We start from the raw sequence: 13,775 nt of genomic DNA, 5'->3' as shown, positions 1-13,775 counted from the left end.
AGCATGAACTTGCTTTCTAATACTGTTTTAGGCTGTCCCTGGTGTATTTCAATAATACCTTTGTTTTCCCTCAGCCTGTATTACTGTAATTGTTCATTCTACATGAAAGCTAAGAAACTGAAATTAGAAGAGCACTTATCTGCTACTTGCCAGTTTTGTGCAAGTGTGTTGTGTGTATGTGTCAATTTCCCTTTAAAATAACTATTGGCAATAAGGAAACTGTTCAGAGTAGAGGCAGATCTTGATACAAAGATGTTAATCACAGGGTTGTTAAAAAAAAAAAAAAAGAATATTCCACCAAGGTAAACTAGTTTCTTTATACTCCTCATAAATGTAGGATGCAGATTAAGAGGCTAACAAGACATAAGAACTGGCCGGGTGCGATGGATTACACCTGTAATCCCAGCACTATGGGAGCCCAAGGTGGGCAGATCACCTGAGGTCAGGAGTGCAAGACAAGCCTGGCCAACAAGGTGAAACCCCGTCTCTACAAAAAAATACAAAAATTAGCCAGGCGTGGTGGGCGTCTGTAATCCCAGCTACTACTGAGGCTGAGGCAGGAGAATTGCTTGAACCTGGGAGGCGGAGGTTGCAGTGAGCCAAGATTGTGCCACTGGACTCTAGCCTAAGCAACAGAGCAAGACTTCATCTCAAAAAAAAAAAAAAATGCCTCACAACTAAGTATAGTACCTAACTCTGGATTGGATTCTGTACTAGATGGGGAAAATGCTCAAAAAGATATTATTAGATGAACTGGCAAAATTAGAATAGGGACCATGGTATATTAGCTAAATATACTGTATCAATGTAAACTTTTGAAGATAACTCTTCTGTGGTTATATAACAGAATATCCCTATTCTTAGAGAATACACACTGAAGTATTTAGGGGTAAGGGGCTATGATATATGTAACTTACCCTCAAGTGGTTTATACATATACACACACAATCATACATCACACACATATATAGATTCATACATAAATAATATATTTTATTATATATAAATATGTTATATATGTTCTATGTTATCTTATATGTTTTTTTTGTTTTTTTTGTTTTTTTTATTTTTTTTTTGAGACAAAGTCTCTCTCTGTCGCCCAGGCTGGAGTGCAGTGGCCGGATCTCAGCTCACTGCAAGCTCCGCCTCCCGGGTTTACGCCATTCTCCTGCCTCAGCCTCCCGAGCAGCTGGGACTACAGGCGCCCACCACCTCGCCCGGCTAGTTTTTTGTATTTTTTTTAGTAGAGACGGGGTTTCACCGTGTTAGCCAGGATGGTCTCGATCTCCCGACCTCGTGATCCGCCCGTCTCGGCCTCCCAAAGTGCTGGGGTTACAGGCTTGAGCCACCGCGCCCAGCCTATCTTATATGTTATATATTATTTATATATTATATAACACATAGGTATATTATTACATATGATATATGATATATATTACATATGATTAATTATATATATTATGTAAATAAATATAATTATATGTGTGTGTATATAAATATATATATATATAGAGAGAGAACTCCTGCCCAAGTAATAAAACAATTCAAATATACAGAGTGGACAGGGCTATGTTTTTTCGTGAATAAAACTGAGACACATATCCCAGAAAGCCCAGACGGAGTCTTGCTCTGTCACCCAGGCTGGAGTGCGGTGGCGCAATCTCAGCTCACGGCAACCTCTGCCTCTCGGGTTCAAGCAATTCTGCTGCCTCAGCCTCCCAAGTAGCTGGGACTACAGTCGAGCACCACCACACCCAGCTAATTTTTCTACTTTTAGTTGAGACGGGGTTTCACCATGTTGGCCAGAATGGTCTTGATCTCTTGACCTCATGATCCACCCACCTCGGCCTCCCAAAGCGCTAGGATTACAGGTGTGAACCACTATACTTGGCCTTTGCACTGGTTTTCTTGCTGCTCCTGTTTTGCTCTCCCCTTCCCCATCCCTCACTCTTGCCCCTGGGAGTACTTGTCCCAAACAAGCTACAAGCTCAACAGCATTTATTTGAGGCCTGCTTGCAGGGGAGCCCAAACCAAAGCAGATGTTCCAGGCTGAATTGTGCTCCTCCAGATTCATATGTTGAAGTCCTAACCCCAGGTCCTCAGAATGTGTCTGTATTTGGAGATAGGGTACTATGGTCTCAATGTTTGCATCCCACCAAAATTCAGGTGGGAACCTAATCTCCAATGTGATGGTATTATGAAGTGGTAGCTTTGGGGAGGTGAGAGGCTCTGCCCTTACTGATAAGATTAATGTCTGTATCAGTCCATTCTCGAATTTCTGTAAATAAACACCTGAGACCAGGTAATTTATAAAGAAAAGAGGTTTGATTGGCTCACAGGTCTGCAGGCTGTACAGGAAGCATGCTGGCATCTGCTCAGCTTCTGGGGAGACCTCAGGAAGCTTCCAATCATGACAGAAGGTGAAGGGGGAACAGATGTCTCACATGGCCAGAGCGGGAGCAAGAGAGAGTTGACAGGGAGGTGCTACACACTTTTAAACAAACAGATCCCACGAGAACCCACTCATTATCAGGAAGACAGCACCAAGCCATGAGGGATCCACCACTAACCAAACACCTCCCACTAGGCCCCATGTCCAACTATGGGGAGGCTGAGGCAGGAGAATGGGTTGAACCCGGGAGGTGGAAGTTACGGTGAACCAAGATTGCACCATTGCACTCCAGCCTGTGCAACAGAAACAGACTCTGTCCCAAAAAAGAAAAAAAGAAAAAAGAAAGAAACGATGGAGCACCTATTACCCTTCTTGTACTGGTTCCTGGGGAGCTCAGAGCCTATCTTTTGCAAGTGTCCTGATCCTCTTGCAGGCCTTTCATGTATATTTCCTTCCTGGCTTCCTCTTATTTTTATCACACTTCTGAACCTGCTGTCAGGTGAAAAATCAAGGTGGGCCCAAAATATAAGAGCTCATGAATTTGATGGTGTTGGAGTGTCCTGGACAGTCCAGCTCTCAGGGTTGGGGAGTTGGACAGAGAGGAAGGAGAGCATTCCAGGGGCCAGGGCCAGAAGCAGAGAGACTCCAGGCCAAAGTAGGATTTCCAGGCTGAACAAAGAGAGGCCATGGGTGGATAGAGGGTCCAGACCAGGACAGGGACAGAGGGCATATCTGAAGGCTCAGCCAGAAATAGCTCCCTCCAGAAAGTAGACAGTGAGTCTGGGGCTGAGCTGCAAGAAGGAAGGGGAGGTGGGAGAGAATGGAGGGACTGGTGTTCAGTGAGCGGACTCCTCCTTTCCTGGCCTATTTCCCCAGGGGACATGCCTGGGGGACTGTGATCCTCTCCTCCAGGCTGCTTTCCCACTGGTGCCAGGATTCCCCCAACGCCACACTAAGAACCCAGGAGAAGCATCAAATTGTATGAGAGATAAGAAATGAAGAGCCGGGGGCGGTGGCTCAAGCCTGTAATCCCAGCACTTTGGGAGGCCGAGGCGGGTGGATCACGAGGTCAGGATATCGAGACCATCCTGGCTAACACGGTGAAACCCGGTCTCTACTAAAAAATACAAAAAACTAGCCGGGCGAGGTGGTGGGCGCCTGTAGTCCCAGCTACTCGGGAGGCTGAGGCAGGAGAATGGCGTGAATCCGGGAGGCGGAGCTTGCAGTGAGCTGAGATCCGGCCACTGCACTCCAGCCTGGGTGACAGAGCGAGACTCCGTCTCAAAAAAAAAAAAAAAAAAAAAAGAAGAGAGGGAGCAGGATTTCTGGTTGACGAAGGATATTTATTGAGAGTTTACTGGGTATAGGGAGAAGGGCTGGATGGCTTGGGATGCAGAGACCCCTCCCCTGGGATCCTGCAGCTCCAGGCCCCTGGGGATGGGGTGAGTGTTGGGAACCTACGAACATTCTGCAGGGGCCACTGTCTTCTCCACGATGCTCCCTTCATGCATGACCTGGCAGCTGTAGCTGTTGCGGGACCTCCACTGCTCAGGCGTCAGGCTCAGGTAGCTGCGGGCCGCGTACTTGTTTTTCTCTGTTTGGAGGGCGTGGTCACTCCACGCTCTGGGTGATGGGGGTACCATCTGCCTTCCAGGTCACCGTCAAGATTCCCGGATAGAAGTCACTCATGAGACACACCAGCGTGGCCTTGTTGGCTTGGAGCTTCTCAGAGGACAACAGGAACAGAGTGACTGAGGGGGTGGCCTTGGGCTGACCTGTGTGGACAGAGGAGGGGTGAGAGACGGCAGAGGGAGAGTGGGGTGTTGTGGAGCGCCTCTCTCTGTCGAAAGTCTCTGGGAGGGTTCATGGTGTGGCCGTCTGGTCCACCCAGGGCCTCTCCCTCCCTCTTCATTCCCTCCTTTCCACTGGAGCCCTCTGGAGAGCAGACAGCCCCGTGCCTTCCTAGGGGCCTTCCCAAGTCACTTTTCCCAGGCGTCCTGGCCCAGTCATTTCCTCTGCAGCCTCGGTTTCCCCGTGCGTACCCAGGGCAGGCTGTGCTCCCTCCTTCCTGGTTTTTTCTGGAGTCTGAGCACAGAAAACCATCCTGGCAGGGTGTGGGGAGGCCCAAGCCTGGCATGGCCTGGAGCTTCCCATCCCCTGGGACACCAGGCTGTGCCCCAACCTGGCCCACTCAGCTCTCCTGGTGAAGCAGGGGCTCCACCCAGACAAACCCTGGGGCTCTGCTGTCGCCCCTGTCCCTACCAGTCCGACCACAGGACCCTTCACATCGGCTGGGTTCTTGGGGCTGCTCCCCCAGACTTCAGGTCACCACAGCCCCCATGCCCACCCCAGCAGCCTCTGATGCCCCTGGACTTCACCTGGCGGCCGTGGAGTTCTCTGCACCCCCGTTTACTCCCCGCTAGTCATCTCCTGAGTCTAAAGTGCCCTCCTCAAATGAAGGCGGGAGGCCGACCCGTGAACAGAGAGACACTGGGCCCCAAAGGCGACAGGGCTCCAGGGACAGACATCTCTGCCCTAAGAGACCCTCTCCTTTCTGGTAACTGTCCTGGGAGGGCTGGGCTCTCAGGCTTCCCCCAGTCTCACCCATCCCTCTGTGTCCCCATGTCCTCACAACCCAGCACAGTCCACAGAGCTACAGCCTGGACCCAGAACCCTCTCTGTGCCCTCCATTGGTCTCCCCTCAAGGTGACCCCTGTGTCCCCAGGCCCCCGTGTGGCCCTCCCAGTCTGGATGGGCATGCAGTCCTCAGCCTAGACCCTGGGGTCCCGGGGACTGTCTCTAAGGCCACTGCAGGGCCCCTCATCAGAACTGGCCTCTGTCCCTCACTGAGACATCTGCCCTGGGAGAAGGGAGGAGCCCTGACCCTGCCCAATCCCAGCCCAGGCCCCAGGACCAGGCTGTGTCCCGCTGTTGGAACCTGAAGGTGGCTGCTCCCACTGTGGGGGCCCTTCCTGCCGGTTACCCTGAGACTAACGCACCTCGTCTAGGCCCCATGGATAAAGACAGGGGTCAGTGCTTAAGGCTGGGAGGGCAGAGGGGAAGAAGCCCCAGAGAGAGAAAACAGATTTCCAAAGATAGGAGAGGGTGGGACAGGCTGGGAAAGGTTGTGAGAGCCACTTACCTAAAACAGTGAGCTGGGTCCTGCTGCCAAACACATGCCTCAGTGTATTATGCTTAGATTGAAACTCCCGGGGCCAGCACCTGGGGCCAGTCCAGGAGCCGTGCTGGAGCAGGAACCTGCTGGGTGTGAGGGGCACAGGGCTGCAGTGTGTAGGCTGTGACCTAGGCACAGGGCAGGGGGGTGGCCAGTATCCCAGTAGTGTCTCTGTGCCTGTCCCTTCTCTGAGGCAGGTGCTGCCCACAGCCTTGGAGCCACCCCAGCCTGTGTCCCAGTCTCTGAAGCTGTTGGTGCTGATGGCAACGCTGGCCCAGTGGGTCCCAGCAACTCCCTGAGTGACACATCCCCTCAGGCAGCTGTGCGGTGTGGCTCAGGAGTCCTGAGCTGGCTCAGACCTGCCCAACCTCACTTGGCCTCTTTTCAAGGGCCTCTGAAGTCCGCCACAAGTGTCGCCAGTCAAGCCAGGCTGACTTCCTCCCTGGACCAGGACACTGGGTCATTCCTGACTCAAGAGGAGAGTCCTCTGCTTTTATAGCTATCCATGGAGATGCAGCTCAGTCTCACTTTGTTCATGGAGCCTTTTCTGACCTCTCAGATCACTCATTCCATCTGTCCATCCATCCATCTGTCCATCCATCCATCTGTCCATCCATCTATGCATCTATGCATCTATTCATCTGTCTTTGCATCCATCTATCATCTGCCCATTCATCCATCCATTTACATGTATGTCCGTCCATAGATCCATCCTGTCTACCATGCACTGTGTTGTGTGCTACGGACATGGTGTGGTCCCCCAGGCTCTCACCCCCATCTCTCCCAGGTCATGGCCAACAAGGCACTCCTCACGGTCATGTCCAAGGTCCTTCTGCTGTACCTGGTGTCTCTGCTGGATGCGACACGGGGCTGGCCTCTCTTTCCAGTGACTCTTTTCCCCTTGGGGTCTGACTCCCCTTTCCTCTTCCCCTGGCATCTGTTTCTCCATGGCCCGTGCCTGGCTGCTGACTCTCCAAGATCCCCATTCAGACCCCTTTCTTAGCCATCTTCACACTCTGTGGCCCCCACTATTGCCCAGATGGCGAGGCTGGAGCCTATCCCAGCTTCAAATCTCCTCAGCTCCACCTCAATTGCCTACTGACCATGTCCAGTGAGCTACCCAACAGGACTCTCAAATTAATCACTTCCAGAGGATATGACCACCTTCCCCCAGCACAGCTCATTTTCCGTCTTCATCTCATCACAATGACCATGGGCTGTCTCAACCCCTCAGCCAGAAACCTGGAGTCCCTGGGCTCAGTCACCTCACCTCCCACACTGAAATGGCTTTTGCGTACTTAGCTACTGCATCTAGACATTCTTTCTTCTTGAGACAGAGTCTCACTGTGTTGCCCAGGCTGGAGTGCAGTGGTATGATCTTGGCTCACTGCAACCTCCACCTCCTGAGTTCCTGGGTTCAAACGATTCTCATGCCTCAGCCTCCCAAGTAGCTGGGACTACAGGCATGCACCACCACACCCAGCTAACTTTTCTTTTTTTTTGTTTTTGAGACGGAGTCTTGCTCTGTCATCCAGGCTGGAGTGCAGTGGCATGATATCGGCTCACTACACGCTCTGCATCCCAGGTTCATGCCATTCTCCTGCCTCAGCCTCCCCAGCAGCTAGGGCTACAGGTGCACTCTGCCACGCCCGGCTAATTTTTTTTTTTTTTGTATTTTTAGTAGAGACAGGGTTTCACCATATTAGCCAGGATGGTCTCAATCTCCTGACCTCATGAACCGCCCGCCTCGGCCTCCCAAAATGCTGGGATTACAGGAGTGAGCCACCGTGCCTGGCCACACCCAGCTAACTTTTCTGTTTTATAGAGACAGGGTTTCACCATGTTGGCCAGGTTGGTCTCGAACTCCTGATCTCAAGTGATCCACCCACCTTGGCCTCCTAAAGTGCTGGAATTATAGGTGTGAGCCACCACACCTGCCCCCCAAAAATCTTTACTCTTTTAAAATTATGAGAATATAACATGTAAGGTAATTAAGCAATAGAGAAGTGCATTTAAGAAGTGTAATATGGGGCCAGGCACAGTGGCTTACGCCTGTAATCCTAGAACTTTGGGAGGCCAAGGTGGGCAGATTGCCTGAGCTCAGGAGTTCCAGACCAGCCTGGGCAACATGGTGAGACCCCATCTCTACTAAAATACCAAACAATAACAACAAAAAAATTAGCTGGGCGTGAGTGTGCGCCTATAGTCCCAGCTACTTAGGAGGCTGAGGCAGGAGAATTGCTTGAACCCAGGAGGCAGAGGTTGCAGTGAGCCCACCTCAGCCTCTCAAAGTGCTAGGATTACAGGCATGAGCCACCACACCTGGCTTCTTTTTTTCTTTTTCTTTTTTTTATAATTGCAGTAAAACATACATAGCATTAATATTTCCACTTTAACCATATTTAAACATACAGCTGTGTGGCACTAAGTACATTCACACTGTTGGGCAACCTTCACCACCATCCATCTCCAGAACTCATTCATCTTCCCAAACAGAAACTCTAAACCCATTAACTACAGTCCCCCATTCTTCCTTCCCCCTCACCCCATTAACTCAAATCTACTTTTTGTCCAAGTGAATTCGCCTATTCTAGGGACCTCATAAAAGTGAATTCAAATGACATTTGTCTTTTTGTGTCTGGTTTATTTCACTACGTATGTCTTCAAGTTTCATCCATGTTGTAGAAGACTTCCGAAATTAATTTAAAAATAATTAATATTTAAAACCTATTAAGACCTATTAAAAGTAATACAGGCCAGGCATGGTGACTCATGTCTGTAATCCCAGCACTTTGGGAGGCCGAGGCAGGTGGATGGCTTGAGCCGAGGGGTTTCAGACCTGCCCAGGCAACATGGTGAAACCTCATCTCTACAAAAAATTATCCCAGTTTGGTAGTGCATGCTTGTAGTCCCAGCTACTTGCAACACTGAGGCAGGGATATTGCTTGAGCCCAGGAGTTGGAGGCCAGCCTGGGCAACATAGTGAGACCCCCATCTCTAAAAAAGTAAAAAAAACAAATAAATTTACAACTAAATATAAAAAGTGATACACAATCAATTTCTTAAAAACAATGAAAATATCTTCTAATAAGGTATGAATAGAAGAGATATTTACTTGATAGGAGATATTTACCAGAGTTCGACAGTAATAATCAGTTTTTCTCTTTTTTCATTTTTTTTCTTTTCTTTTTTTTTTTAAGACAGGGTCTCCCTCTGTCACAGGCTGGAGTGCAGTGGTGGGATCTCAGCTTACTGCATCCTCAACCTCCCAGGCTTCAGCAATCCTCTCACCTCAGCCTCCTAAGTAGCTGGGACCACAGGCAAGTGCCACCATGACTGGCTAGTTTTTATATTTTTTGTAGAAATGGGGTCTTGCTGTGTTGCTCAGGCTGATCTCAAACTCCTGGGCTCAAACAATCCTGCCTCAGCCTCCCAAAGTTGTGGGATTACAGGCATGAGCCACTGCACCTGGCCCATAGTATTTCTATAAGATTTGTAAAGATTATAAAAACTCATATTCATATTCCCCCAGCAAAATACCTTTTTTTTTTTTGAGAGGGAGTCTCATTCTGTCATCCAGGCTGGAGTGCAGGGGTGCAATCTCAGCTCACTGCAACCTCCACCTCCCGGATTCAAGCGATTCTCCTGCCTCAGCCTCCCGAGTAGCTGGGACTGCAGGCGCCTGCCACCACGCCCAGCTAATTTTTGTATTTTTAGTAGAGACGGAGTTTTGCCATGCTGGCCAGGCTGGTCTCGATCTCCTGACCTCGGGATCTGCCTGCGTTGGCATCCCAAAGTGCTGGGATTACAGGCATGAGACATAGCACCCGGCCCATAGTATTTCTATAAGATTTCTAAAGATTATAATATAAAAACTTATATTAATATCCCCCCCAACATAATACCAATGTTATTATCTGTGTCTCCCTCCACCTGTCACCTGTCCCTTGTGGAGACCCCTCCGGCCTTCCCCATCCCAGTCTCTGTTCTGCAGGCATCACCCTGCCTGTGGCTGTCTCCTCACCCAGCCCCCGCTCCTTGTAGACTTGAATTGGGGTAAATCTAGATCCTCTGGGACCTCAGCCCCAGCACAGAGCCTGACCCTGATGGGGACTCCTTGCCCAGAAGTCCATGCAGGACACTGAGACCTGGTCCTGGCCCACCACCATGCTGATCCCGCCTCCATGGCCAGGCTCCTGGTGTGGGTCAGGTTGGCTGCCGCTGCTGGAGGTCTCACCACAGCCACCCCAGCATCCTCTGGGTGGGTGGGAGGTTGAAGGCCCTCACTGATCAGGGCCCCTCAGATTGCAAAAGGGGAAACTCAGGCCCAGCGCGGTGGCTCACGCCTGTAATCCCAGCACTTTGGGAGGCCAAGGCAGGCAGATCACCTGAGGTCAGGAGTTCGAGACCAGCCTGGCCAACATGGTGAAACCCCATCTCTACTAAAAAAATACACAAAATTAGCCGGGTGTGGTGGTGCGCACCTGTAATCCCAGCTACTCCAGAGGCTGAGGCAGGAGAATCTCTTGAACCTGGGAGGTAGAGTTTGCAGTGAGCCGAGATCGCGCCATTGCACTCCAGACTGGGCAACAAGATGAAACTCCGTGAAACTTTGTTTGAAGAAGAAGATAAAAAGGGGGGAAACTCAGGCCCCAGAGGTGCACGTGTCAGCTCCATCAGCTTAGAGGATGGGCAGGGGAGAGCTACAGGCTGTCCAGCTTGGGCCTTAGAATCTGTGCCCATGAGCTGAGTGACATGGACGGGTTGCCTCACCTCTCTGGGCTCTATCCCCATCTGCACAAAGGGGATCACAGCAGGACCTGCCTATGGGGCCAGCGAGAGGGAGGTTCTGCCCCTGAAATGATGATCGCCTGTGGGTATAACGTGATCGCCTGTGGGTACAACATGATCGCCTGTGGGTATAACGTGATCGCCTGTGGGTACGTGATCGCCTGTGGGTACAATGTGATCGCCTGTGGGTACGTGATCGCCTGTGGGTACAATGTGATCGCCTGTGGGTACAACGTGCACCAGCGATGACCAGGCTGTTGTGTCCCAAATAGTCATAAATGGACCCAGATGCTTGGTGCTTTGTCTGGGGACCTCCCACCACACGCAGAGTGGTGGCAAGGGCTGAGGTCACATAGGGAGTTGTGGCCTCCCTAGACCCTCTCCTGGGCTTCTTCTTTGGAGGCACCTGCACCCTGGATAAGCTTGGGTCTCCTAGGGGCTGGTTTCAGGAGGCGATGCTGGCTGAGGTCTAGTGACCCAGGGACTCCAGGAAACGCCCCTCACACATCAGCTGGAGCTCCAGGGAGTGGCCCCTGCCCAGTGAGGGTGGGAGTGGACAGGTGACATAGGCCAGGGGAAAGGGGGAGGAGGAGGAGGGAGAAGAGGAGAAGGAAGAGGGGGAGGAGGGGGAGGCCTGGGCACCCTTCAGGGATAGTGGCCACCACCCCTGTGGACGTCCTGCCCCTGCCTCCGGTCCTGCCCTACCCCAAGGACTAGGGGGAGGTAAGGGAGACATTGGCCTTCGTGCCAAATGTAAGGGGTGGGGGCAAAAATCTCAGGAATCAAGATAAATAATATTTTAATATGACATTAAGCAATAAAAATTAATTTAAACAAATCCATGATGGAAAAATATTAACACTTCAGTTAAAGTCAGTGTGTGTCTGGCTCCCCTCCAGGGATTAACCTTCCTCCTCCCCCCTCTGGCTTGTCTCCCCTTGGTCATCCTTTCCCGCCTCTGCCGCCAGACCCCCACATCCCCAGGAATCTCTCACCCCTTACCTGCCCCACCGGCTCCTCAGGCTGGACCGGCTGCTTCCTCCAGGGGCTCCAGGGCCCAGGGCTCTGCTCTGCGGTGCAGCCGTTGGGTGCACCAGGCCATGGGTTACCAGCGCCAGACCCAGCAGCAGCAGGGGCCAGCGCTGCCTGAGGTTGGGGCCTGGCTCACCAGGGGCCTCACGGCCCGGCTGGCCTGTCCCTGGCCTCATCCGCCCTCAGGGTCGGAGGCCCTTGTGGCCTGACTTGCAGCGTGGGCTCCCTGGAGAGTGGTGCCCCGGTCTCTCGCTGGCAGCAGCTGTCCCAGGGCACCCCAGTCCATGTGGCCCCATCCTCATCCTCTGGTCCCTGCCCCCAGCCAGGCCCCTTCCAGCGTCCATGGCCGTCACCCCTGGGGTTCTGTCCCGGAGGCACATCTGCCAACTGCCCTGCTGTGGTCAGGATGCAGGGCTCAACTGCCTCCCACACCTGTCAGCTTGGCCTTGCCCCTGGGGCCCTGGGTGCTTTGTTCGGGGACCTCCCACCACAGACAGAGGGTCGGCAAGGGCTGAGGTCACACAGGGAGGTGGGCTGCACCATGGCCCCCCAAGGCCCTCCCCTGGGGCTTTCCTTTGGAGGAACCTGCACCCTGGATGGGCTTGAGTCCCCTCGGGGCTGGTCCCAGGAGGTGACGCGCCTGACTTCCCTCCTTCCCCCAGGGCGCCCTGGGTCTGTGGAGCATCTCACTGGGGTCCAGAGAGCCGCCCAGCAGGAGTCCCCCAGGGCTTGAGCTCAGGGGGCTGGGCTGAGGCTCCTCCAACCAGCCCTGGAGGGAGGTGTGGTTAGAGAGGAGGAAACAGGTTTGGGGTTAGCCAGAAGCCACTCAACGGTTCAAGTCCAGGAATCATGAGGTAAGAACGAAAACGCCGTTTAATGTGCCACGTTCAGCGCCTCACAGACCTCACATCACACAGACACACAGACACAGAGACACACACACACAGAGACACACAGACACACACACACACTCCCCACCCCAGCTTCCTGAAGGTGTAATTGACAAAACTGTATATATTGACCACCTACAATGTGATGCTTTGCCACACTGTAAAATGATTAAATCAAGCTGACTCACACGTCCATCTCCTCACATACTTACGCTTTTGTAGTGAGAACACGGAAGATCTAATCTTAGCAATTTTCCAGTATACATTTATTAACTGTAGTCTCCACGTTGTACGATACATCTCCAGAGTTCATTCTTACAGATTTCACTCAGAGGCCAGTAGCTTCCTCCCGAGCGGTGAGCGCGTCATGTCATGGCTTCTGACAGGCCCCCGGGTCCTCTCCCAGCCCGGCATCCCCGACCCTCTCCCAACATCTCGGGACCCTGTGCTTTGTTGGGGCGGGGAGCAGTGGCAGTGAGGAGGGACTGAGCACCTGTGCTGGGCGGCCAGGGCCAGGCTCTTTTGCTGGTGTTGCCAGAGACGCCTCTGGTCACCCAGGAGTCTCAGGTTCCTCTCCTCCAGAGGTGGGGCTGGAAATGCTGCCGGCTCTGCTCGCTTTTCAGGGCCGGGCTGAGGTTGGTGTTGGGAGATAATGCATGTCAAAGTGTTGTTTTCTTCATTTGTAAAAAAGTAGTAACATACACACGACCTAAAATTTATCATCTTGACCTTTTTTTGTTGTTGTTTTTTTTGAGAGTCTTGCTCTGTCACCAGGCTGGAGTGCAGTGTGGAACAATCTCAGCTCACTGAAACCTCTGACTCCCTGGTTCAAGCAATTCTCCTGCCTCAGCCTCCTGAGTAGCTGGAATTACAGGCATGCACCACCAAGTCCAGCTAATTTTTGTATTTTTAGTAGAGATGGTTTCACCATGTTGGCTAGGCTGGTCTCGATCTCCTGACCTCATGATCCGCCCGCCTGGGCCTCCCAAAATGCTGGGATCACAGGTGTGAGCCACTGCGTCTGGCCCATCTTGACCATTTTTAAGTGCACAGTTCAGTGGCATTAACTACATTCACAATGTCGTGCAACCATCACCACCATCCATCTCTAGATTTTTTTTTTTTTTGAGAGTCTTGCTCTGTTGCCCAGGCTGGAGTACAGTGGGGCAATCTCAGCTCACGGCAATCTCTTCCTCCCAGGTTCAAGTGATTATCCTGTCTCAGCCTCCTGAGTAGCTGGGATTACAGGTACCCACCACCATGCCAGCTAATTTTTTGTATTTTTAATAGAGACAGGGTTTCAGCATGTTGGTCAGGCTGGTCTCGAACTCCTGACGTCATGATACGCCTGCCTCCCAAAATGCTGGGTTTATAGGCATAAGCCACCGCAACTGTTTTTTCCTGTTTGAGACGAAGTCTCACTCTTTCGCCCAGGCTGGAGTGCAATGGTGCATCTAGATCTTTTCCATCTTGCGAAACTCAAATTCTGTCCCCA

The 13,775-nt window shown here is 51.9% G+C and overlaps 1 protein-coding gene across 1 annotated transcript; it reads right to left on the bottom strand.

Annotated features, from left to right (window-relative positions):
- Positions 1–3,762: 3,762 nt before the first annotated feature.
- LOC114670534 (immunoglobulin lambda-like polypeptide 1) lies at positions 3,763–11,683 on the bottom strand. Its single transcript, XM_077950307.1, is given in 4 exon segments — positions 3,763–3,994; positions 3,996–4,167; positions 5,535–5,653; positions 11,361–11,683. Coding segments are annotated over 4 exon segments (642 nt in total). The 5' UTR covers positions 11,567–11,683; the 3' UTR covers positions 3,763–3,849.
- Positions 11,684–13,775: the final 2,092 nt, after the last annotated feature.

The sequence above is a fragment of the Macaca mulatta genome, chromosome 10, assembly GCF_049350105.2.
Source record: "Macaca mulatta isolate MMU2019108-1 chromosome 10, T2T-MMU8v2.0, whole genome shotgun sequence".
Taxonomy (NCBI): Eukaryota; Metazoa; Chordata; class Mammalia; order Primates; family Cercopithecidae; genus Macaca; species Macaca mulatta.
The sequence above is the reverse complement of the archived record's forward strand: the minus strand, read 5'-3'. Positions and strand labels throughout refer to the sequence as shown.